The 22,285-nt window shown below is 36.1% G+C and overlaps 1 protein-coding gene across 1 annotated transcript; it reads right to left on the minus strand.

Annotated features, from left to right (window-relative positions):
* Window positions 1-297: 297 nt before the first annotated feature.
* Window positions 298-7,378, minus strand: LOC146735578 (uncharacterized). The gene is made up of 2 exons (XM_085506450.1): window positions 7,264-7,378; window positions 298-3,834 (listed from the first exon to the last, which is right to left on the minus strand). The coding sequence occupies exon 2, from the start codon at window positions 3,818-3,820 to the stop codon at window positions 1,433-1,435; it is 2,388 nt and encodes a 795-aa protein (XP_085362576.1). The 5' UTR covers window positions 3,821-3,834; window positions 7,264-7,378; the 3' UTR covers window positions 298-1,432.
* Window positions 7,379-22,285: the final 14,907 nt, after the last annotated feature.

Below are 22,285 nucleotides of genomic sequence, written 5' to 3' on the forward strand. Positions count from 1 at the left end.
GGATTGAGGAAATGGTGAATGTCAGCAAATAAAATAATTATAAACTCAGAAGTAGGCAAAGAGCGACTTATATAATTTCTCAGAGCAAGAACCTGTCATTAAAAAAGCAACAACTGTTACTGACCAGCGTTTTCGCTATGACATATACTCTTCACCATGGCAACTGCATTCAGTCCAACACGAGAAGACAAATGTTTATGACCATTAAATGAGAATTTGTCACAGTAGCCTACGATACACAAAACAGTTTGTATAAAAGTAATTTGTTCAAGTTATGATCACATAATGGGGAATATCTTTTGGATTTGACAACTCAATATTTATTCTGGTATACTTGGATGAATATTGACTGGACGTCTATGACATAAAGTAAACACTCAAGATACAACAACTTTAGTCGTGATATATGTAAGATTGCTATATTCGAAGAGTAAGTAATCCAGTCATGAAATAAAACAGGGATTTGAATGCCAATACAGTGACTGGTCGAACAAAAGCCTGTCTACACTACATCCACCACCACAATTTACTTGAACTAAAAATAAAAATCATTGCAACTGATTGCAAAATGCAATATTCTCCCAAACATTGCGTTGTTCTATTGATCGTTTTTGTTGTTCATGTCTATAAAATATACATTATTCTTCAAATTTAAATTTTAAAAAGATTAAACAGTAATGAGTTAAATGAATAGTAGACTATAAAATACACATTATATAATTATTCCGGACAACGTCATGCATCAAGTGAATCGTAAATGTTCTCCATATGTTCATCAATCTTTTCGTTGATCACGTGTGACACCAACATGTTAGAGGTAACACATTGTTGTTATTCGTGTCTATAAAATATACGTTGTACTTCAAATTTAAATTTTAAAAAGTTTAAACAGTAATGAGTTAAATGAATAGTAGACTATCAAATATACATTATATAATCATTCTGGACAATATCATGCATCAAGTGAATCATAAATGTTCTCAATATGTTCACCATCCTTTTTGTTGATCACGTGTGACACCAACATGTTAGAATTAACATATTTTCCTGTCATATTATTTGTTGTCGTTAATTGTTGGTAGGTGTTGAATTCTACATTGCTCAGATCATTGTATTGGGGATGCAATTCATCTTCCTTCCTAGTGACTGTAGAAAGATCGATATTTTCACCTGGGGTTCCAGGTGGTTTGCTATGTTTGCAACAAAAGTTGCGCATTATACAAAGTATCAAAACAATAGTTAAAATTCCAAACACCAAGCCAATAATAAATGATACAATGTATCCCGTGCTGAGTACATTGTTAGATCTAATATTGTTCGTGGTCTCTGGCATGTATATCTTGGTAGAAATCGTTTCATTGTATTCCGTGCGTGTTCTGGTCATTTCAGTGTACGGGGAAATTGAAAACGTAGTTGCATAGTGTGTCGTTGTCTATGACGGAGTAAGTATTTCAAGAAATCGTACTGCTGTGGCAACACCTTTCCAATTTTCTGCAATACACACAAACATCCCAGCTTGCTCATTCTGTGTAGAGGAGATAACAAGACTGCCATCTCGTTCAAGACGATATAGAGAGTTACTCTCCGAGTCAGAGTCAATACGAATGCCTTTCGGAGTGATCCACTGAATATGAGGAGGTGGAGCAACATTGATATTAACTCTCAGTGTCACGGAATCATTTACTCCAACATACACCGATTCGAATGTGTTAGTGAAGTTTGGTTTGAAACACTGAAGATCGGACACTGTTAAATCTGTGATGCTCGTTCCTGTATACTTGATCGGATATTGACAGTTTCCATATATGCGAATGTTTATACTATTTGACCATTTCATGAAATCTTCCATGTGACAATCACATGACAAGGGGTTGCCTGAAAGGTGTAATGTTTCTAACTCTGTCAGATTTTGAAAACTTGGTAAATGGTGTAGTTCGTTGTTATCAATATACAGAAAACGGAGATTTGATAAAATCATAATACTGTCAGGTAAATGTGAGAATTTGTTGTTTTCGATGGACATATACCATAGACCTGATGGTAGCTCTGATAGATGTGTAAGGTTGTTGAAATCAATATCCATTAACTGTAAATTGGGGAAATCTTTAATTTGTCGAGAAATGTGCATAATGTCGTTGTTAGTCACGTCTAATTTATGGAGTCTTGGCAATCCGAAAATATTGAGTCCGATTTCTGTGATGTCTTGTGTAACCGATATATCTGTGAATCTATTTTCTGATAAGTACAAGAATGATAACTTTGGAAGATTATGTATTGCCAGAAAATGCAGTTTGTTTGATTGTAGATATAAAACATTTAATTCAGTCAATGACTGAAATATGTCATACGGCAAAGCTGTCAATTCATTACTATTAAGGTAGAGTTTGCGTAGATGTGTCAATGCGGTGAAATGAATGGTAGATAAAGATGTTAGTTTATTGTAACCAATGTTTAGGAGTTTTAGTCTTGTCAATGAATGAAATATCGTTAATGGTATGGAGTTTATATTATTGTTGTCAAGGTGTAACTCAAGTAGCTCATTTAAACTATTAAATATGAATGAATTCAATGATTGAAGATTATTATGTGACAGATCCAGCAGTTTTAATTTAGGGAAATTGTGAAACATTTCACTTGGTAGGAATGTTATGTTATTAGAGTCGAGATGTAACTCAAGTAGCTCAATTAATCCATTAAATAATGGTGAATTCAGTGATCGAAGTTTATTATGTGACAAATCCAACACTGTTAATTTAGGAAAATTGTGAAACATTTCACTTGGTAAGAATGTTATGTCATTGTTGTCAAGGTACAACTCAAGTAGCTTATTTAATCCATTGAATAATGATGAATTCTGTGGTTGAAGTTTGTTTCCCGACAGATCCAGTTTTGTTAATTCTGACAAATTGTGAAATATTGCACTTGGTAAGAATGTTATTCCATTGTTGTCAAGGTACAACTCAAGTAGCTTATTTAATCCATTGAATAATGATGAATTCAGGGTTTGAAAATTGTTTTCTGACAGATCCAGTTTTGTTAATTCTGATAAATTGTGAAATATTTCACTTGGTAAGAATGCTATGTCATTGTCGTTTAGGTGTAACTCAAGTAGCGTATTTAATCCATTGAATAATGATGAATTCAGGGTTTGAAAATTGTTTTCCGACAGATCCAGTTTTGTTAATTCTGATAAATTGTGAAATATTTCACTTGGTAAGAATGCTACGTCATTGTTGTCTAGGTGTAACTCAAGTAACTTAGTTAATCCATTGAATAATGATGAATTCTGTAACTGAAGTTTGTTTCTTGACAGATCCAGTTTTGTTAATTCTGATAAATTGTGAAATATTTCACTTGGTAAGAATATTAATGAGTTAAAGGATATATCCAACTCTCTAAGGTTTAGTAATCCATGAAAAACTGTTTCCGGTAATGATGTTAATGCAGTTCGATACAAACTGAGTTGTATTAAGTTTGTTAAGCCAGCAAATGCATTTGTAGAAATGTCAGTAATCTTGTCGTATTTTATGGCTAAGTAATTTAGTTCAGTTAATCCAACAAAGGCATTTCCAGGAATTCTTGTTATGCCGACAGATACCATATCAATGCGCGTAGTATGGGATGGAATTGTAGTAAGGTCGACAGGTACCATATCGATGTCGATATCGGAGGGTATTTCAGGCAAACGACTGCAATAAACACGATATCCATCACCACCGTATGGATGACACCTGCATGTAGATGGGCATCCTCTCAGAGAACCAGGGTTCATCAACAATATAGGTAACACATACATAAGGAGGGTGATTTGCCAACTCATCTTGATTTTGAGACCTGCAACACAAATTGATATAATTTATTTCATTTTAAGCAAAACCAATATACAGCAATCAGTCTCAACTAGGCTGGTGGCCCCTACGTGTTTTTGGTTATTATTCATTGATTTACAAGAAGTACAATTTGCACAATAAATAAATGAGTAGGTTCCTACCTACGTTGTGCATCATAAGCAGAGGAATAGTGGAAAAGCACAAGACTAGTTAAGAAACACGTTTATGTGAGAGAGAATTACATCTATGATGATTGTTGTGTTCTTATATTTATCATTTGAAACAGTATAACTGCTTTGTTTGTCTTCAGTGCATAGATGTTAATATTTGCGCAATAATCAAAGCAGAACCGATGGTCAGCTAGCATTATTCATTATATCCCAGCCAATATGTCTTCATATTGTCAATGTGTCAATGTACGACTGAATGTAATCGAACATAACATATTACTAAATGTTTGTGACTATTCAAGAGTAAACAATGTATATTAAATGTGATATATTTGTATTACAAACACTTTAATTTGACACATCTGTCCTACAACACAGTCAGCATGGAAACCCACTTCTAAGAAAATAACGCTATATAGCGAACATGATTTATTATTTCCATCCTATTATATATCATCTTTGCCAGCCAAGGACCATTGATTCGGCCGAAGCCTCAACCTTAACCTTCGGCAGATTTTACAACGACTCATTGTATGTCGCACGCCCTCAAACGATTATAAAATTCACTTCAGCTCATTTACATTACTCAATCAGAACTCATGATAGAAACGACACATTACTTGGGACAATTAAAATCTTAGAATATAGAAACCAACGTGTTGCTGGCTTTTTGCTCTGTGCAATGATTTACTGACATCAAAAGAAAGCGTTTAGTGCTGTATCTGATGGAAATTATGGAATTGTTGAAATACAGCTTTTCCTAACACGATTACGCACGATTTTGTGGGCCGATTATGAATGGCCGGCTTTAGCGACACCGTGCGATTCGGACGATGATTATATAGTGACTAAGCAGCATTTAACCTGATCCATACAGAAAAATAATACGAATTTATGTAATAATATAACATAATTCAAAATTTGATAATATGATGGTATTATCCAGAAAATATTGAACGAATTGTTTTCCCGAAAAAATCTGAAATATTCTAATTGCTAAATAATAATGTTGAGTGATGTCAACAAATTAAAGTTATTATGTACTTTGAATGGAGCTTCGCAAAAAGAATAACTCATAAATATGCAAAATAGAACTTAATAATATACTTTAATTTGACACTTCATTTTAATATATCGTGCATTTCAATTCGTTAATATTAGTGTGTTTTCAGTTATTTACCCTATTCAAAGTAACGCCAGTGTTGACTACATAGTATTATATAAAAAACTTTTTCCTGTAACTTTTGATAGAACTATGTCTGTGTCACCTTTGAAGTCAAATAATCACTTCCGATGAAACGTATTGAGGTTAGCCGAGTAAAGAAGCCAAAATTGGATGAAATGCAAAGACTACTTTCACCAGTAATGTTATAGGGGGTATACAATGGATATGTGGATATTTATTTACCCCAGCATACAGCGATTAGAAATTTAGTTCAAAACACTGAAGATTAGACACTGTCAAACCTGTAATGCTCGTACCCGTATAATACTTTATCAGATATTGACACAAAACACACAAATTACGCACTCATGCGATTGCACGTCATGGACAGGTACTGATTGGACAGATAAGAATGACAGGCCCTGTTCAACACTATGGTGTTGGATATTGTTAGTCTGTGTGAGATTTGTTTACTACAGTGTTTTTTGTCAGTCATTGCCTATTCAGAATCACTAGTGTAATGTATATGGGTACACTACTATTTGTTAGGTATGACCTGCCACGCTACCAGTTCACATTTGTATGTCCATTTATAGTAACTACGTCACGTATAGACCAGACACCTAGACTCAATTCAGAGATTTCTGATTAACATCGCCCTAATCTAAATTGTGTCACAATATTGTTAAAAACTTTTCATGGCAACATTTCCATTTATCTGCACAGATTAAAAGACAAATTATATTTTGCTTCGTTGAAAAAAATGACAAAAAATATGAAATAGAGAACATAATGTGTATGTGCATTGTATCTGTCGGTTGGTAAAGCCATATTTTGAATAAAGTAAAGTCTACCGTTTGTTCCTGCAAACTTTGGTTTGTTTCATCTCTGCCTTACCACATGCCACGACATATTTGGCGACGAGGATGAAACTGTGTATTTGGAGAACCGGCACGACTGTTTTTGACATTCTATAAGTCCGGAAAGTGGTAAAACTCGTGGATTGAAAGCTCATCCAGAACTGAACTGTTTGCGCTGTACGTCTATTTTGCACGTCCGTTCATTACTAGTATTTGAAATGGCGAGTTCTCTCGTGAGTCAGTTTAACCAACAGGAACAGTCTTTGAAGGACTACTGTGAAATGATGGACCAGTTCTTTTACGCAAATTGTATTGATGACAATGATCGAAAACGTGCTGTGTTGTTATCTTCCGTGGGTCCCAAATGATTAAAAATTTGTGCCAGCCAGACGGACCAACCAAAAACAGCTACTAGTATGCAAATTTAGTAAAGCTTGTGAAAGCTCACTATACGCCGAAACCAAGTGAAATTGTTGAACGTAATAAGTTTAATTCGCGTGTCCGCAAACCGGTGAAAGTGTACAATCATACATGGCTGAATTACGTAGACTTTCAGAGCACTGCAATTTTGGTACGACCCTTGAAACTATGTTAAGTGATCGCTTAGTTTGTGGTATTAATGATCAGACTACACAACGTAAATTACTGATGGAAACAACTTTGTCTTTGGAAAATGCACTGAAGATTGCTGTTGCAGTTGAAACCACAACACGAAATTTGAAAGCCATGAACTCTACTCCTCATGTTAGTGTGAATGCGTTCAAGACGTCAAAATAGAAGGGGAAGCCTGGCAAGCTTAAATTGGGTAAATTTTTAGGCGATTCTTAGGTATCAAAATAGTTACTGACGGTAATTGATGCAAGTCGTGCCCAGGTCAAAGCTCATACTTGTGATTTCCATTAGAATAGTGCATTGGTTTGTGGTAAAATAGGTGTTTATCAAAGTAATTTTCTCACATGCGCGACGCGACGACCACCGCCCTTTAACATTAAAACATACTTCTTTAAAAACAGTGAATATTCCTACAACATCAAATCCACTAAACTCCCCTCTACACTATTATACTATCACTTGTTCGCCAGCTGACAGCGAAATGACGAATCCTAAATGAGACATTGTTCGAACTTATAAGGAAGTTAAACTAACTTGATCATACGTGACTAAACTCGAAAATGTACATCTAGCGAACTATAACAACACACCACTGAACTAATCAGATGAAAACAGTAAGGGTTTACCGCTGGTCGCAGTCAATGCGGTGAAGTCCGTATGTTCTGTGCAGAGCTAAATCTGTTCTGTCCTGCAGTAAATACATACGACGCCACAAAACATGTATTGTTGATTATATTTTCCTTTCACGGAGCAACACTTGATAGGTCGTACCATGGAGGTAGTCGTACGTAGTGACAGGCTTTATTTGCCACCATTTACATATTCAATGTACCAAAACACAACGAAGTTTCTGTTAGGTAGCATAATGGGAATCTTGTCGATAGAAGCGTTATGTTTAACGTTGTCGTTTCTAGAAACGTGTAAAATATGTGTAAACAGACGAATTTTCTTTGAATGTTTGAGTGTATGCAAAATTGGAAGCAAAGCATGTTTTGCATATTTATCACTTTTGCTTCAATAATATAACATACTAGAAAGCTTTTTAGTAAGTTGCATACACATAATAGCTGTTGATCACAACATTTATAGTTATTCTCAGTGATTAGTCATTATTACCAAACGCTTCAGCGTGGTATTAAGAGTTTGTTTTCAGGTGTGGGTGATACCAAGGTGGAAAATGGTTGTACATATGGGGGTAATTCCTGTAATTGCAAAAGAGGGTTCAGGCTGAAATACAATATGTAGTGTCTAATATTTCTCTGGTATTTTACTGCTGTAACTTATGCGAGATTTGTTCTAAAATTCAGTGTAGGCCAACTTTCGTTATTTTTCCGTGGGTGTTGAAGGGGAATGTAACGCGCACCACGTGATTCGTTGAATACAAAGGTGGATTGGCACAAGAGGGCGTCGTCCGATCTCGGCGGAACGTTTCGAAGTCAGTCGTCGTAGGCCATCGTCGAAGCAACAACGTCCCAATCAGATGAAATAATTTCATCAATTTCTTTACAGAATAGTCCTCAACAAAACTTAGAAACATCACATAGTAACACTAAATACTCAAAACAAACACTCACAAATCACGCACACAAAAAAGCAGTAGGTGAAAAGCCCTAAAAATACCTTGACTCATGCAATTGCACGTCATTAATGAGGTACTGATTGGACAGATAAGAATGGCAGGCCCTGTTCAACACTATGGTGTTGGATATTGTTAGTTTGTGTGAGATTTGTTTACTTCAGTGTTTGTTGTGAGTCATTGCCTATTCGGAATCACTAGTGTAATGTATATGGGTACACTACTATTTGTTAGGTATGACCTGCTACGCTACCAGTTAACATGTGTATGCCCATTTAGTAACCACGTCACGTATAAGGGAAACCAGACACCCAGACTTAATTCAGACATTTCTGATTAACATCGCATTAATGTAAATTCTGTCACAATATTGTTAGAAACTTGTCATGGCAACATTTCAATTTATCTGTACAGATTAAAAGACACATTTTATTTTGCTTGGTTGAAAAAAGTGACAAAAAATATGAAATAGAGAACACAATGTGTATGTGCTGTAGTAAGCTTAATTAATTGATGTGCTTTATTTTTGCTCATCTCGCTGGTAGTTAAATGCGCTAATTTAAATCCTAGTTAATATGAAAGTTAACATTAAAACATTATTTTCTTCATAAACCAGTGAATTTAAAATCAGTGATTGCTCCTGCAACATCAAATCCGCTAAAATCTCCTTCTACACTAAATGTGATTATTGCGTGATCGGCAAATAATTGACACTAAGCGTACTAAGCCCTCGAAATTTAACGAATGGTCGTTGCGCCACGCATGCACGAGATATATGTATCATATAAACAAAGATGGCGACTTTGACTGAGACGTTACCAAGCTTAAATTGGGTAATTTTTTAGGTGATTCGAAAGTATCGAATGAGTTACTGGCGGTAATTAGTGCCATTCACGCCCTTGTCAAAAATCATACTTGTGATTTCCTTTAGAAGATACATTAGATTGTGGGAAAATCAATGTTTATCAACAAAAATGTCCCACATGCGCGGCGAGACGACCACCGCCCTTTAACATTAAATCATATTATTTTCGTTATAAACCAGTGAATTTAAAGTCAATGAATATTCCTGCAACATCAAATCCGCTAAATCCCTCCTCTACATTAATGTAAGCGTGCTAAGCCCTTAAAACCGTTGTGTATTGGTGCATTTAGAATTAAAGGAAATAGCTAGGATAACAAATGCATACACATAGTGCACACGCATAGAAATGACGCACGAGACTAAATAAGAGACTCTTCATTCTGTAGTCTCTTTATTCAGTTTAATGCCATATTCAATACGGCGGTCCCAACAGAGTAAATATTGGTAAATTGATCGCATATATTTTTATAAACTAGTACGCCATCTGACTGTGAAATGAGACATTGTTCTTACTAACATGGTCGTACGTGACTAAACTCCAAAGCTTATAGCATTCTAATATGTACATCTAACAGACAGTAACAACACACGACTGAACCAATCAGATGAATACAGTAAGGGCTTACCGATGATCGCAGTAATTCGGTGAAGTCTTATGTTCCGAGAAGAGCTTAATCTATTCTGTCCCTCAGTAAAAAACACACAACGCCACAAATCAGGTGAAGCCAATGGAGCTGTTCATCGGAAAAGCTGTTCCAAGGGATTTTTATTGAGGGCAGGGGATTTTTCTAATTTTATGTAGAGGGCGGGAAATACCAAATACCAGTACCCCCCTCCAGCGGGCACGTCAGATTTCTAAAAAAATATGCAAAGACAGGGAAACTTTTTTTTAGTGGGTAGGGTACTTACATAAAAAAATATCGCAGGGTGGGCAAAACAGCCTTTAGGGCAGGGTATAATAAAAAAACGCATTGGGTGAAATAACATCTGCTAAATGTGGGCAGCCGTGTGCTATAAATAACTGAAAATGCGAGTCACCCACTGATCTGCTGAGTGGTTAATGTTAATGAGGGGTGGGGAAAGACGAATTTGGTCAGCAGGAGGGCGAGAAAGGCAAGAAGGCGGTAGGGGAGTACGCAACAAAGTGTTGTTTTTTTAATGAGGGCAGGGGAAAGATGAATTTGGTCAGCAGGATGGGAAGACTTTTTTTCAGGTGGAGGGTAGCTTATCAACAGCTTTTAATTTCCCCATCTTTCCTTTATATTAATTAGCATACTTCAAAAGGCCCATAAAATAAATTTTGTCCCAGAGAATTTACTATTTCAATTTAATGCTCGCTGGCTGCATTTGACAAATGATATTGCCGATTATGCTTTCCTTACATGGGCGGTTGGTTTTGTACGTCCCTGGGCAACACGTGATAGGTCGTACGCAGTTTCGTATCATGATGAGAATCTTGAGGATGAGGGAATAATGTTTAACGTTGACGTTTCTAGATACGTGTAAAATATGTGTAAAAAGACGATTTTTTTCTAATGTTTGAGTGTGTGCAAAATTTGAACCAATGCATGATTTGCATATTTATCACTTTTGCTTCAAGAATATAACATACTAGAAAGCATTTTAGTAAGTTGCATACACATAATAGCTGTTGATCACAACATTTATAGTTATTCTCAGTGATTAGACATTATGTTATTTATATTTTCTTGTAATTGCAACAATTACTCTAATCGTGATTTGGTTGAAGGTCATATTTTTTAAAACAGTTTGGTCAACAACCTTGTGCAAATATACTGAGGAAAGAACACACTTTACAAATAAAACAAGCAACCTTGCTGTCGGTAGACTTCTGATGTAATATGAGCAGTGCAGAGGGCAGTGGAAGTCACTAGTTGGATAGGACAAGTGGAATCTATGACAGTTTAGTACTTGTGGTAATGCGCACTGGAAGGGAATATCCCGTAAGAGGAAATATATTTGTTTATGTAATGCATTGATATGTATATTTGATGATATGGGTGTACAGAAAATTGAAGCTGAAACATGAAGTTGTTGTCACTATTACCAGAATATATTTTTGCATTATTGAGTTAAAGTACATGTGACTGAATTGGGAATGACAAAGTAAGACAATATGACAAAGTTACATGTGATATTCAGATGACCTTGACCACTCCTTGGAAGATTTTGCGGAGGGGGGGGGGCTCCTGTCCCCTCCTCCAATACACATGCAATAAACATGTAACTTTGAGACATACTATTATGCCACAGGGAGAGACATGATGTATGTATCTCAAATTCTGCTTACAACACAATCCAGTGACTGGGTCTCGGGATCATTGCGTCCAGTGACTGTATCAGCAGTGTTAAAAATAAACATGTGCAATGGGTTGTTGCAAAGTATCCAAGCATGTGCGCCTGTCATTCACACAGCCAGGGCTCTGTACTTTTCATTTGCAATTTATGTCACAATATAGTTCTTGAGATATCAGTGAAACAGTCGGCACTCCCATTGTGTGCCTTTGCAAATGTTCAAGTTCGAGCATACAAATTGGGTGAAAGTAAAATGACGCATCCTAAATGAGACATTGTTCAGACCTATAAGGAAGTTAAACTAACATGGTCATATGTGATCAAACTCCAAATATTATAGCATTCTAATATGTACATCTATCAAACTGTAACAACACAAGACTGAACTAATCAGATGAATACAGTAAGGGCTTACCGCTGGTCGCAGTAATTCGGTGAAGTCTGATGTTCTGAGAAGAGCTAAATCTGTTCTGTCCCACAGTAAAAAACACACGACGCCGCAAATCAGGTGCAGCCAATGAAGCTGTTCATCGGAAAAGCTGTTCCAAGGGATTATTATTGAGGGCAGGGGAGTTCTTTCTATTTTTATGTAGGGGCGGGAAATATCAGTACCCCCGCCTCTAACAGTGGGCAGGGCAGATTTCTGAAACAAATGCAAAGACAGGGAAACTTGTTTTAGTGGGTAGTGTACTTACATGAAAAGGGTGGGCAAAACAGCCTTTAGGGCAGGGTATACTAAAAAAACGCATTGGTGAAAATAACATCTGCTAAAAGTGGGCAGCATGTGCTATCAATAACTGAAAATGCGAGTCACCCACTGATCTGCTGAGTGGTTCATGTTAATGTGAACGATTAATATGGATGTTATTAAACCTTTACGTCAGAGGTACCAAGTTCGGGGAATTCTCCACCTTTCTATGGAACAAAGACAGACAGAGAATCGAATCGTGTCACATTAGGACTCAGCCGCGTTGTTACTCTCCCACGGTCGCCTCAAGACTTTCTCGAGAGCTGGTCACAACTAACTGAGATCGGTTTTATTCACATTCCAACTGTTAACCAATTACAGAGGAGTTAAATGACTCTAAGGCGTGGCCTTCACACATATAGCCAATCACGCAAAGTACTCAACATGCCATAATGTCAGATTAATTGCCCCTGACGTTGGGGCATAACTCTCATACTTATCGGTGCCTCGTTGACTTAACCAACTTCCATAGTCGACCATTATATCAGCCAGTTGTTCAAATCACTAATTCCCTAACATACGATTGAACCTGATCATGATAAGTCACGAGCAGGTGTGGATCATCCAGGGGTCACCATTGGAAGTCGCTTTAGCTGCGAAAAGCCGCCTCACCGAAGTACATGAAAATATAAATCATGACATTAATGAGGGGTGGGGAAACACGAATTTGCTCAGCAGGAGGGCAAGAAAGGCAAGTTGGCGGTAGGGGAGTAGGCAAAAAAGTGTTTGTTTTTTTAATGAAGGCAGGGGGAAGATGAATTTGGTCAGCTGGATGGGAAGACATTTTTTTCAGGTGGAGGGTAGCTTATGAACAACTTTTAATTGCCCCTCTTTCCTTTATATTAATTAGCATACTTCAAAAGCCCATAAAATAAATTTTGTCCAAGAGAATTGACTATTTCAATTTACTTATTGCCGATTACACTTCATAGGCCGTTGGTTTTGTTCGTCCCTGGGCAACACGTGATAGGGCATACGCAGATCCGGACTTTGTCACCATTTACATATTTAATGTATCAAAACAAAATGAAGTGTCTGTTCGTTCGGCTAGCGAGGGCACCACCCACGCCAACATTAGGTATCATAATGGGAATAGTTATTCTGAGTGATTAGTCATTATGTTATTTCTATGTTTGTGTAATTGCAATGATTACTCTAATTCGTGATTTGGTTAAAGGGCGGTGATCGTCGCGCCGCTAATGTGCGACACTTGTGTTGACAAATTATTCATTTACCCATAATTCAATGCGCTTTCTAATAAAATCACGAGTACGAGTTTTGCCCTGCGCGCCAATTGCACCAAATAAACAATACCTAATTAAAGCTTGGTAACCTCTCAGTTCGTACGAGTTGCTGTACCCAACAGACAAAATCGCCAGCTTTATTTGTATGGACTACCGCTCATTAAAGACCATCTTTTTGAAAACAGTTTAGTCAACAAACCTGCACGAATCTCGTACTGGGATAAGGTCACATTTGAAAAAAACAAGCGTTTTGTACAAGTTTAGCAATTGTGGCAATGGTCACTGGACGGGCATACCCCATGAGAGGAAATATGTTTGTTTATGTAATGCATGGATATATATAAATAATTGATGGTGTGGGTGTACAGGAAATTGAAACTGAAACATGAAGTTGTTATCAATATTCCCAGAATATATTTATATTGAGTTACAGTACATGTGACTGAATTGGGAATGACAGAGTAAGACAATATGACAAAGTGACATGTGATCTTGAGATGGCCTTGACCGTTCCTTGAAATATCTTGACAGAGGGGACCTCCCCAATACACATGCAATAAACATGTAACCTTGAGATGACCATAATTAGGTGTTGAAGATTTTGGAGAGGTGTTTCAGTCCCTCCCAATCACACTGTTCAGGATTGCCCATATAAAAGCAGCAAATGTATAAATCTTGAAATGACCTTGTCCTTAACTTTCTGGAAAACATTGGCCCATCCAATTCATTTTCTAAGAAAATGTGTACTGAGAAAGCCTAGTTTCTGACTGAAGAATGAAGATATCTTCACCAAATGCACAAACTTGACAGAGGAACAGTTCATGTGAATAAATTATAAAGTTCAAAGCAATGTGCTAAATGTGCAACAAATGTTTAAATAATGCACTAAAAATAGACAGTTGCATAATATTCTAACTAAAATCTTTCTTTTGATTGGCAAAACGTTGCCATACACTACCATGACTCTTCCCCACTTAGAATATAGTTAATTACATGCATTAGAAGTACAATGAACAGAGCAGATGATTAGATTTAAAATGCATTTTCACACATCTATCCATATTGATAATACAATCGAAATAAGGTGAGAAACATGTGTGCTTGCAAACCTCTGTTATACAATAGTAAGAGAGTTTATACCACACACTTCCCCTTCCCCTAAAACAAAACAACCACGCCACTCCCTAAATTCCTGATGAAGTATATCATGCAAAACACAAAGAACTATAAAATCAAAGAAAAATTAGAAAAAATCATGTTTACTGAAGGTATTGGAGGCATGAAGTTGGCACGTGCTTCTATCAGAACAAATACAGCATTTACAAATATAGGTACAAGCAATAGACAGAGTGGTTTCCAAGTAGCTATGGTTTATGAATTATAAATATTGAATAAAATAATTACCATATATGATGACTTGATATTTTGGACATATATCTTGTCAGACAAAATGATAGCATCAGGTGCATGCCTCTATCAGTAACAGTACTGATATCACATTGATTTCAACCCAAAAACTAATTAGGGTTTCCGCATTATTCCAGGGCATCTACGTAATAGGTTTGATCAAAATCTGTTGAATGGTAGTTCAGAAAGAAGTGAAAATTCTTAAAATGTGCTAATCATATGCAAATTAGGTTGTTAATATGCACGGATTTAACCCAAACTAATAAGATCTGTGGATAGTCATAGAACATCTATGTGCCAAGTTTCATTGAAATGTAATGATTAGTACTTGAAATATGAGCAGAAAGACAGAAAATTTACTAAAATCAAATCTGTGCATTAGCCCAGAGCATCAGATACATCAAGTTTCATAAAAAATCAACATTTGGTTCTTGAGATATTAGTGGAACAGTCGAGACTCCCAATGTGTGTCTTTGCAGATGTTAGATTGAACAGTTAGAACATAGAAAGTGGGTGAAAGTGAAATGACGCATCCTAATGGAACCTATAAGGAAGTAAACTAACATGGTCATATGTGACCAAACTCCAAACCTTATAGCATTCTAATATGTACATCTTTCAAACTGTAACAACACAAGACTGAACTAATCAGATGAAAACAGTAAGGGTTTACCGCTGATCGCTGTCAAATCGGTGAAGTCTGTATGTTCTGTGAAGAGCTAAATCTGTTCTGCCCGGCAGTAAAAACACACGACGCGGCAAATGGTATTGCCGATTATACTTTCCTTTCAAAGGCGGTTGGTTTTGTACGTCCCTGGGTAACACGTGATAGGTCGTACGCAGTTTCAGACTTTGTCACCATTTACATATTTAATGTATCGAAACAAAATAAAGCGTCTGTTAGGTATCTAGACTGACAAAGTCGCGTCAGGTTCGCCTCCGCGGTGCTCTAAACCCAACACATGTGGAATCTCATGCCGTTCGGCCGGCGAGGGCAACACTACGCCAACGTTAGGTATCATAATGGGAATAGTTAATCTGAGTGATTAGTCATTATGTTATTTCTATGTTTGTGTAATTGCAATGATTACTCTAATCGTAATTTGGTTAAAGTGCGGTAGTCGTCGCGCCGCTAATGTGCGACACTTGTGTTGACAACTTATTTATTTACCCATAATCCAATGCGCTTTCTAATAAAATCACGAGTACGAGTTTTTCCCTGGGCGCCAATTGCACTAATTAAACAATACCTAATTAAAGTTTGGTAACCTCTCAGTTCGTACGTGTTGCTGTGCCCGACAGACAAAATCGCCAGCTTTATTTGTTTGGACTACCGCTCATTAAAGACCATATTTTTAAAAACAGTTTAGTCAACGAATTTCATACTGGGGAAAGGTCACAGACAAACGTTTAGTACAAGTTTAGAAATTGTGGCAATGGTCACTGTAAGTGAATACCCCGTAAGAGGAAATATATTTGTTTATGTAATGCATGGATATATATAATTGATGGTGTGGGTGTACAGGAAATTGAAACTGAAACATGAAGTTGTTATCACTATTACCAGAATATATTTTTGCATTATTGAGTTACAGTACATGTGACTCAATTGGGAATGACAAATTAAGACAATATGACAAAGTGACATGTGATCTTGAGATTACCTTGACCGTTGAAAGATCTTGACGGAGCCCCCCCCCCCCCAAATACACATGCAATAAACATGTAACCTTGAGATGACCATAATTTGGCCTTGAATATTTTGGGGAGGTGTTTTAGTCCCTCCCAATCACACTGTTCAGTATTGCCCATATAAAAGCAGCAAATGTATACGCCTTGAAACCTGGACCTAAACTTTCTGTAAAACATTGGCCCATCCAATTCATTTTCTAAGAAAATGTGTACTGGGAAAGCCTAGTTTCTGACTGAAGAATGAAGATGTCTTCACCAAATGCACAAACTTGACAGAGGACCAGTTCATGTGTCTAAATTATAAAGTTCAAAGCAATGTGCCAAAGTGCTTATACCACACACTTCCACTTCCCCTAAAACAAAACAACCAAGCCACTCCCTAAATTCCTGATGACCGATCTCATGCAAAACACAAACAACTATAAAATCAAAGAAAGCTTAGAAAAAATCCCGTTTACTGAAGGTATTGGAGGCATCAAGTTAGCACGTGCTTCTTTTAGAACAAATACAGCATTTAAAAATATAGGTACAAGCAATAGTCAGAGTGGTTTTCAAGTAGCTTTGGTTTATGAATTATAAATATTGAATAAAATAATGACCATATATGATGACTTGATATTCTGGACATATATCTTGTCAGACAAAATTATAGCATGAGTTGCATGCCCCTATCAGTAACGGTACTGATATCACATTGATTTGAACCCACAATTAATTAGAGTTTCCTCATTATCCCAGGACATCTATGTACTACGTTTGATCAAAATCTGTTGAATGGTAGTTCAGAATTCGAAAGAAGTGAAAATTCTTAAAATCTGGTAATCATATGCAAATTAGGTTGTTAATGTGCATGGATTTAAACCAAACTAATCAGATCTGTGGATAGTCATAGAACATCTATGTACCAAGTTTCATTGAAATGTAATGATTAGTACTTGAAATATGAGCAGAAAAACAGAAAATTTACTAAAATCAAATCTGTGCATTAGCCCAGAGCATCCGATACATCATGTTTCATCAAAAATCAATATTTGGTTCTTGAAATATTAGTGGAACAGTCGAGACTCCCATTGTGTGCCTTTGCAGATGTTAGATTGAACAGTTAGAACATAGCAAGTGGGTGAAAGTTAAATGACGCATCCTAATGGAGACATCGTTCGAACCTATAAGGAAGTAAACTAACATGGTCATACGTGACCAAACTCTAAAGCTTATAGCATTCTAAAATGTACATCTAACAAACTGTAACAACACACCACTGAACTAATCAGATGAAAAAAGTAAGGACTTATCGCTGATCGCTGTCAATTCAGTGAAGTCTGTATGTTCTGCGAAGAGCTAAATCTGTTCTGTCTGGCAGTAAAAACAGACAACGCGACAAATGGTATTGCCGATTATACTTTCCTTTCCTAAGCGGTTGGTTTCGTAAGTCCCTGGGCAATACGTAATAGGTCGTGCGCAGTGCCAGGCTTTGTTTGTCACCATTTACATATTTAATGTACCAAAACAAAATGAAGTCTCTGTTAGGTATCATGATGAGAATCTTGAGGATGATGGAGTTATGTTTAACGTTGACGTTTCTAGATACGTGTAAAATATGTGTAAAAAGACGATTTTTTTCTAATGTTTGAGTGTGTGCAAAATTTGAACCAATGCATGATTTGCATATTTATCATTTTTGCTTCAATAATATAACATACTAAAAAGCTTTTTAGTAAGTTGCATACACATAATAGCTGTTGATCACAACATTTATAGTTATTCTCAGTGATTAGTCATTATGTTATTTATATTTTCTTGTAATTGCAACAATTACTCTAATCGTGATTTGGTTGAAGGTCATATTTTTTAAAACAGTTTGGTCAACAACCTTGTGCAAATATACTGAGGAAAGGACACACTTTACAAATAAAACAAGCAACCTTGCTGTCGGTAGACTTCTGATGTAATATGAGCAGTGCAGAGGGCAGTGGAAGTCACTAGTTGGATAGGACAAGTGGAATCTATGACAGTTTAGTAATTGTGGTAATGCGCACTGGAAGGGAATATCCCGTAAGAGGAAATATATTTGTTTATGTAATGCATTGATATGTATATTTGATGATATGGGTGTACAGAAAATTGAAGCTGAAACATGAAGTTGTTGTCACTATTACCAGAATATATTTTTGCATTATTGAGTTGCAGTACATGTGACTGAATTGAGAATGACAAAGTTAGATAATATGAAGAAGTGACATGTGATCTTGAGATGACCTTGACTGTTCCTTGAAAGATCTTACTATAGGGGGGACCTCCTGACCACTCCCGCAATAGACATGCAGTAAACATGTAACCTTGAGATGGGGAGGTGTTTTAGTCTCTCCCAATCACACTGTTCATGATTGCCCATATAAAAGCAGCAAATGTATAAACCTTGAAATGACCTTAACTTTCTGGTAAACATTGGCCCATCCAGTTCATTTTCTAAGACAATGTGTACTGAGAAAGCTTAGCTTCCGACTGAAGAATTAATGTAATTTAAGGCCAAAAAAACTTATGTTGCCCTCAAGTCGGAAAATTGAAAAATTTGGTCGGTCAGTCGGATTTTTTTCCTCAAGCTACGTGACTTTACTGAATATAATTGTTGATCCAGCTTTTGCTGTCATGCACACAACAAACGTGTTCGCCATGTTCTCTACTGATGTACACATGTACGTACACACGATGACAAATTCGAATGTGAGAATATTGACGGCGCTAAAACAACGTGCAAAAGCCGTCGTTTTGTTTGTGAAGTAAGCGGATGAGAGTTTTAATAGAAAATGTTACGTTTTGTAAATTCAATAAAATTGTGTGCATTTTATGTATTAAAAATCATATTTACTACAACAAACGTATTGTTTTTCTTTCAACATAATGTGTTTATTTAATTAAGAAAATACTTGGTGCAGCCATATTTTTAATATTGTGCACCAACTGTCTGCGAATCGCAAATGTCAAAATGGCCAGAAATGCAAAAGACGTGTTTGCTCTTTAGACTTCATAGTATTCGGAACATGTCAGAGAAATAGAAATCAACCCGGGGTTCAAAGTCGCCACTTATCCTCCCGTTTACCCTGGGAATCAAACAACGGTCCGGGATCGTTAATTTTCAGAGGAAACACTTTTTTTCTGATGGTGACATTTTAATATTTGGGCCTATTAAAAAAAATTGTTTTTGGCCTAATCCATGTCAACAATATTCATGCCAAATTGCAAATCAATTTGACAAGCGGTTGTTGAAAAATCATTTTTAACCATAAATGACAAAAATATTCTCAAAAAATTGAGGTTTACATGTAATGTCAGGAAATGAACAAAATCTGCCAAAGAACCATCCCAGGAAGGTGTGATATGAATGCAAGGCAACCAATCTGACGATTTTAGAGGAGGAGTCGTTTAAATGAAAAAATGTTTACATCTGCACCCCCCCCCTGTTGATGAGTTTGTGTGTTTACTTCATACAGGGTATAATTTCCATGGGTGTATAAGTCATACAAAGTTTTATTTCCAAATCACCATTCACCATGCAGTAATGGAAATCCAAAACTATAGTTCCTACTTATGCTGTTGATGAGTTCCTTTGTGACACCATACAGAGTGGGATTTCCAAATATAACTCTCATCATATGCTAATTTACCAAGTTCAAAATTTTATATCTGATAATGGAAATCCAAACTAGTCCTGATTCACGGTGTTGATGAGCTCATTTGTCCCACTATCATTATCTAATTTCAGTAATAACTATTTCATACTGGCCCAATACAGTCAGAATTCCAATTTTTTTAGTCATAGAGTGTTGGAAATCCTACCATATCAACTGGTATGTGGTGAGATAAACTAGGCCATATTTTATTTAGTAGCCATAACTGCCTGGATTTCCAGAATTTTTTTTCCATACTCGTCTGGATTTCCAGATTCTGTTTCTCCATATACAGTTGTAATTCCGGGGTATTTTCCCCATCATACAGTGCTGGAAATCCGACCTCATCAACAGGGGGTGTAGATATAAACTGGAATGGCCCAATGAGCTTCGTTCAGTCACCTGTGATGACAGTGGAACTTAAAAATAACGAAAAAAAAAACTAACCCTGCACGTGTTCACACATGGTATAACGCCAATAATTTGTATATCAATGCAAATAAAACTATTACTTCTCAAAGCTAAACAAATACCAATCTATAATTTACATGGATGACAACATTTTACAGAAAGTTAAATCAATTAAATATCGAAGTTTACAATCGATATAAGGTGAGAAGCATGTGTGTTTGCAAACCTCTGTTATACAATAGTAAGAGAGTTTATACCACACACTTCCCTTCCCCCTAAAACAAAACAACCAAGCCACTCCCTAAATTCCCGCTGAAGTATATCATGCAAAACACAAACAATTATAAAATCAAAGAAAGCTTTGGAAAAAACTCATGTTCGCTGAAGGTATTAGGGGCACCAAGTTAGCATGTGCTTCTATTAGAAAAAAATACAGCATTTAAAAATATAAGTACAAGAAATGGTGAGAGTGGTTCCCAAGTAGCTTTGGTTTATGAATTATAAATATTGAATAAAATAATGACTATATAAAATGACTTGATATTTTGGTCATACATCTTGTCAGACAAAATTATAACTGTACTGATATCACATTGATTTGAACCTAAAATTAATTAGGGTTTCCGCATTATCCCAGGGCATCTTTGTACTACGTTTGGTCAAAATCTGTTGAATGGTAGTTCAGAAAGGAGTGAAAATTTTTGCTAGCAGCCTGTCACTTTTTAACAAAAATGTCAAAAATATTCATGAAAATTATAGAATTAAAAATATCATCACGAAATGAACAAATCTGAGAGAAATCCACATGAAGTACCTATATATGTAATACCAAAGCAATTAGACTTGCGGTTTTTAACAAGAAGACGAAAATATCACTTTTTACTAAAAATGACAAAAATATTCCTTAAAAATTAGAGAATTGAAGATATCATCACGAAATGAACAAATCTGAGAGAGGTCAACGTGTAGTACCTAGATATGTAATATCAAAGCAATTGGACTTTCGGTTTTTAACAAGAAGTCGAAAATATTACTTTTTACCAAAAATGACAAAAATATTCATGAAAACTAGAGAATTAAAGATATCATCACGAAATGAACAAATCTGAGAGAGGTCCACGTGTAGTACCTAAATATGTAATATCAAAGCAATTGGACTTTCGGTTTTTAACAAGAAGTCGAAAATATCACTTTTTACCAAAAATGACAAAAATATTCATCAAAATTAGAGAATTAAAGATATCATCACAAAATGGACAAATCTGAGAGAGGTACACCTAAGGTACCAACATACCAAGTATCAAAGCATTCGGACCAGCAGTTTTCAAGAAGAAGTCGAAAATAGCATTTTTGACCAAAAATGACAAAAATATTCGCTATAAATAAGACAATTGAACATATCTACACGAAATGAACAAATCTAAGACAGAAGCAACCAAGGTACCTTCCTAGAAAGTTTCACAGCTATACAGTTTGTGGTTTTTTTTAAGAAGAAGTCGAAAATGTAAAGTTGACGACGGCAACGACGACGATGGACACCGGCGGACAATCAGTAATACTATAAGCTCCACTTGACTTCGTCTACAGTGGAGCTACAAATGTGCTAATGATATGCAAATTAGGTTGTGAATAGATCTGTGAATAGTCATAGAGCATCTATGCACCAAGTTTCATAGGAATGTAAAGATAAGTACTTGAAACATAAGCAGAAAAGTAGAAAATTA

Source organism: Saccoglossus kowalevskii, chromosome 12 (genome assembly GCF_978046115.1).
Source record: "Saccoglossus kowalevskii chromosome 12, keSacKowa6.1, whole genome shotgun sequence".
NCBI classification, from domain to species: Eukaryota; Metazoa; Hemichordata; class Enteropneusta; family Harrimaniidae; genus Saccoglossus; species Saccoglossus kowalevskii.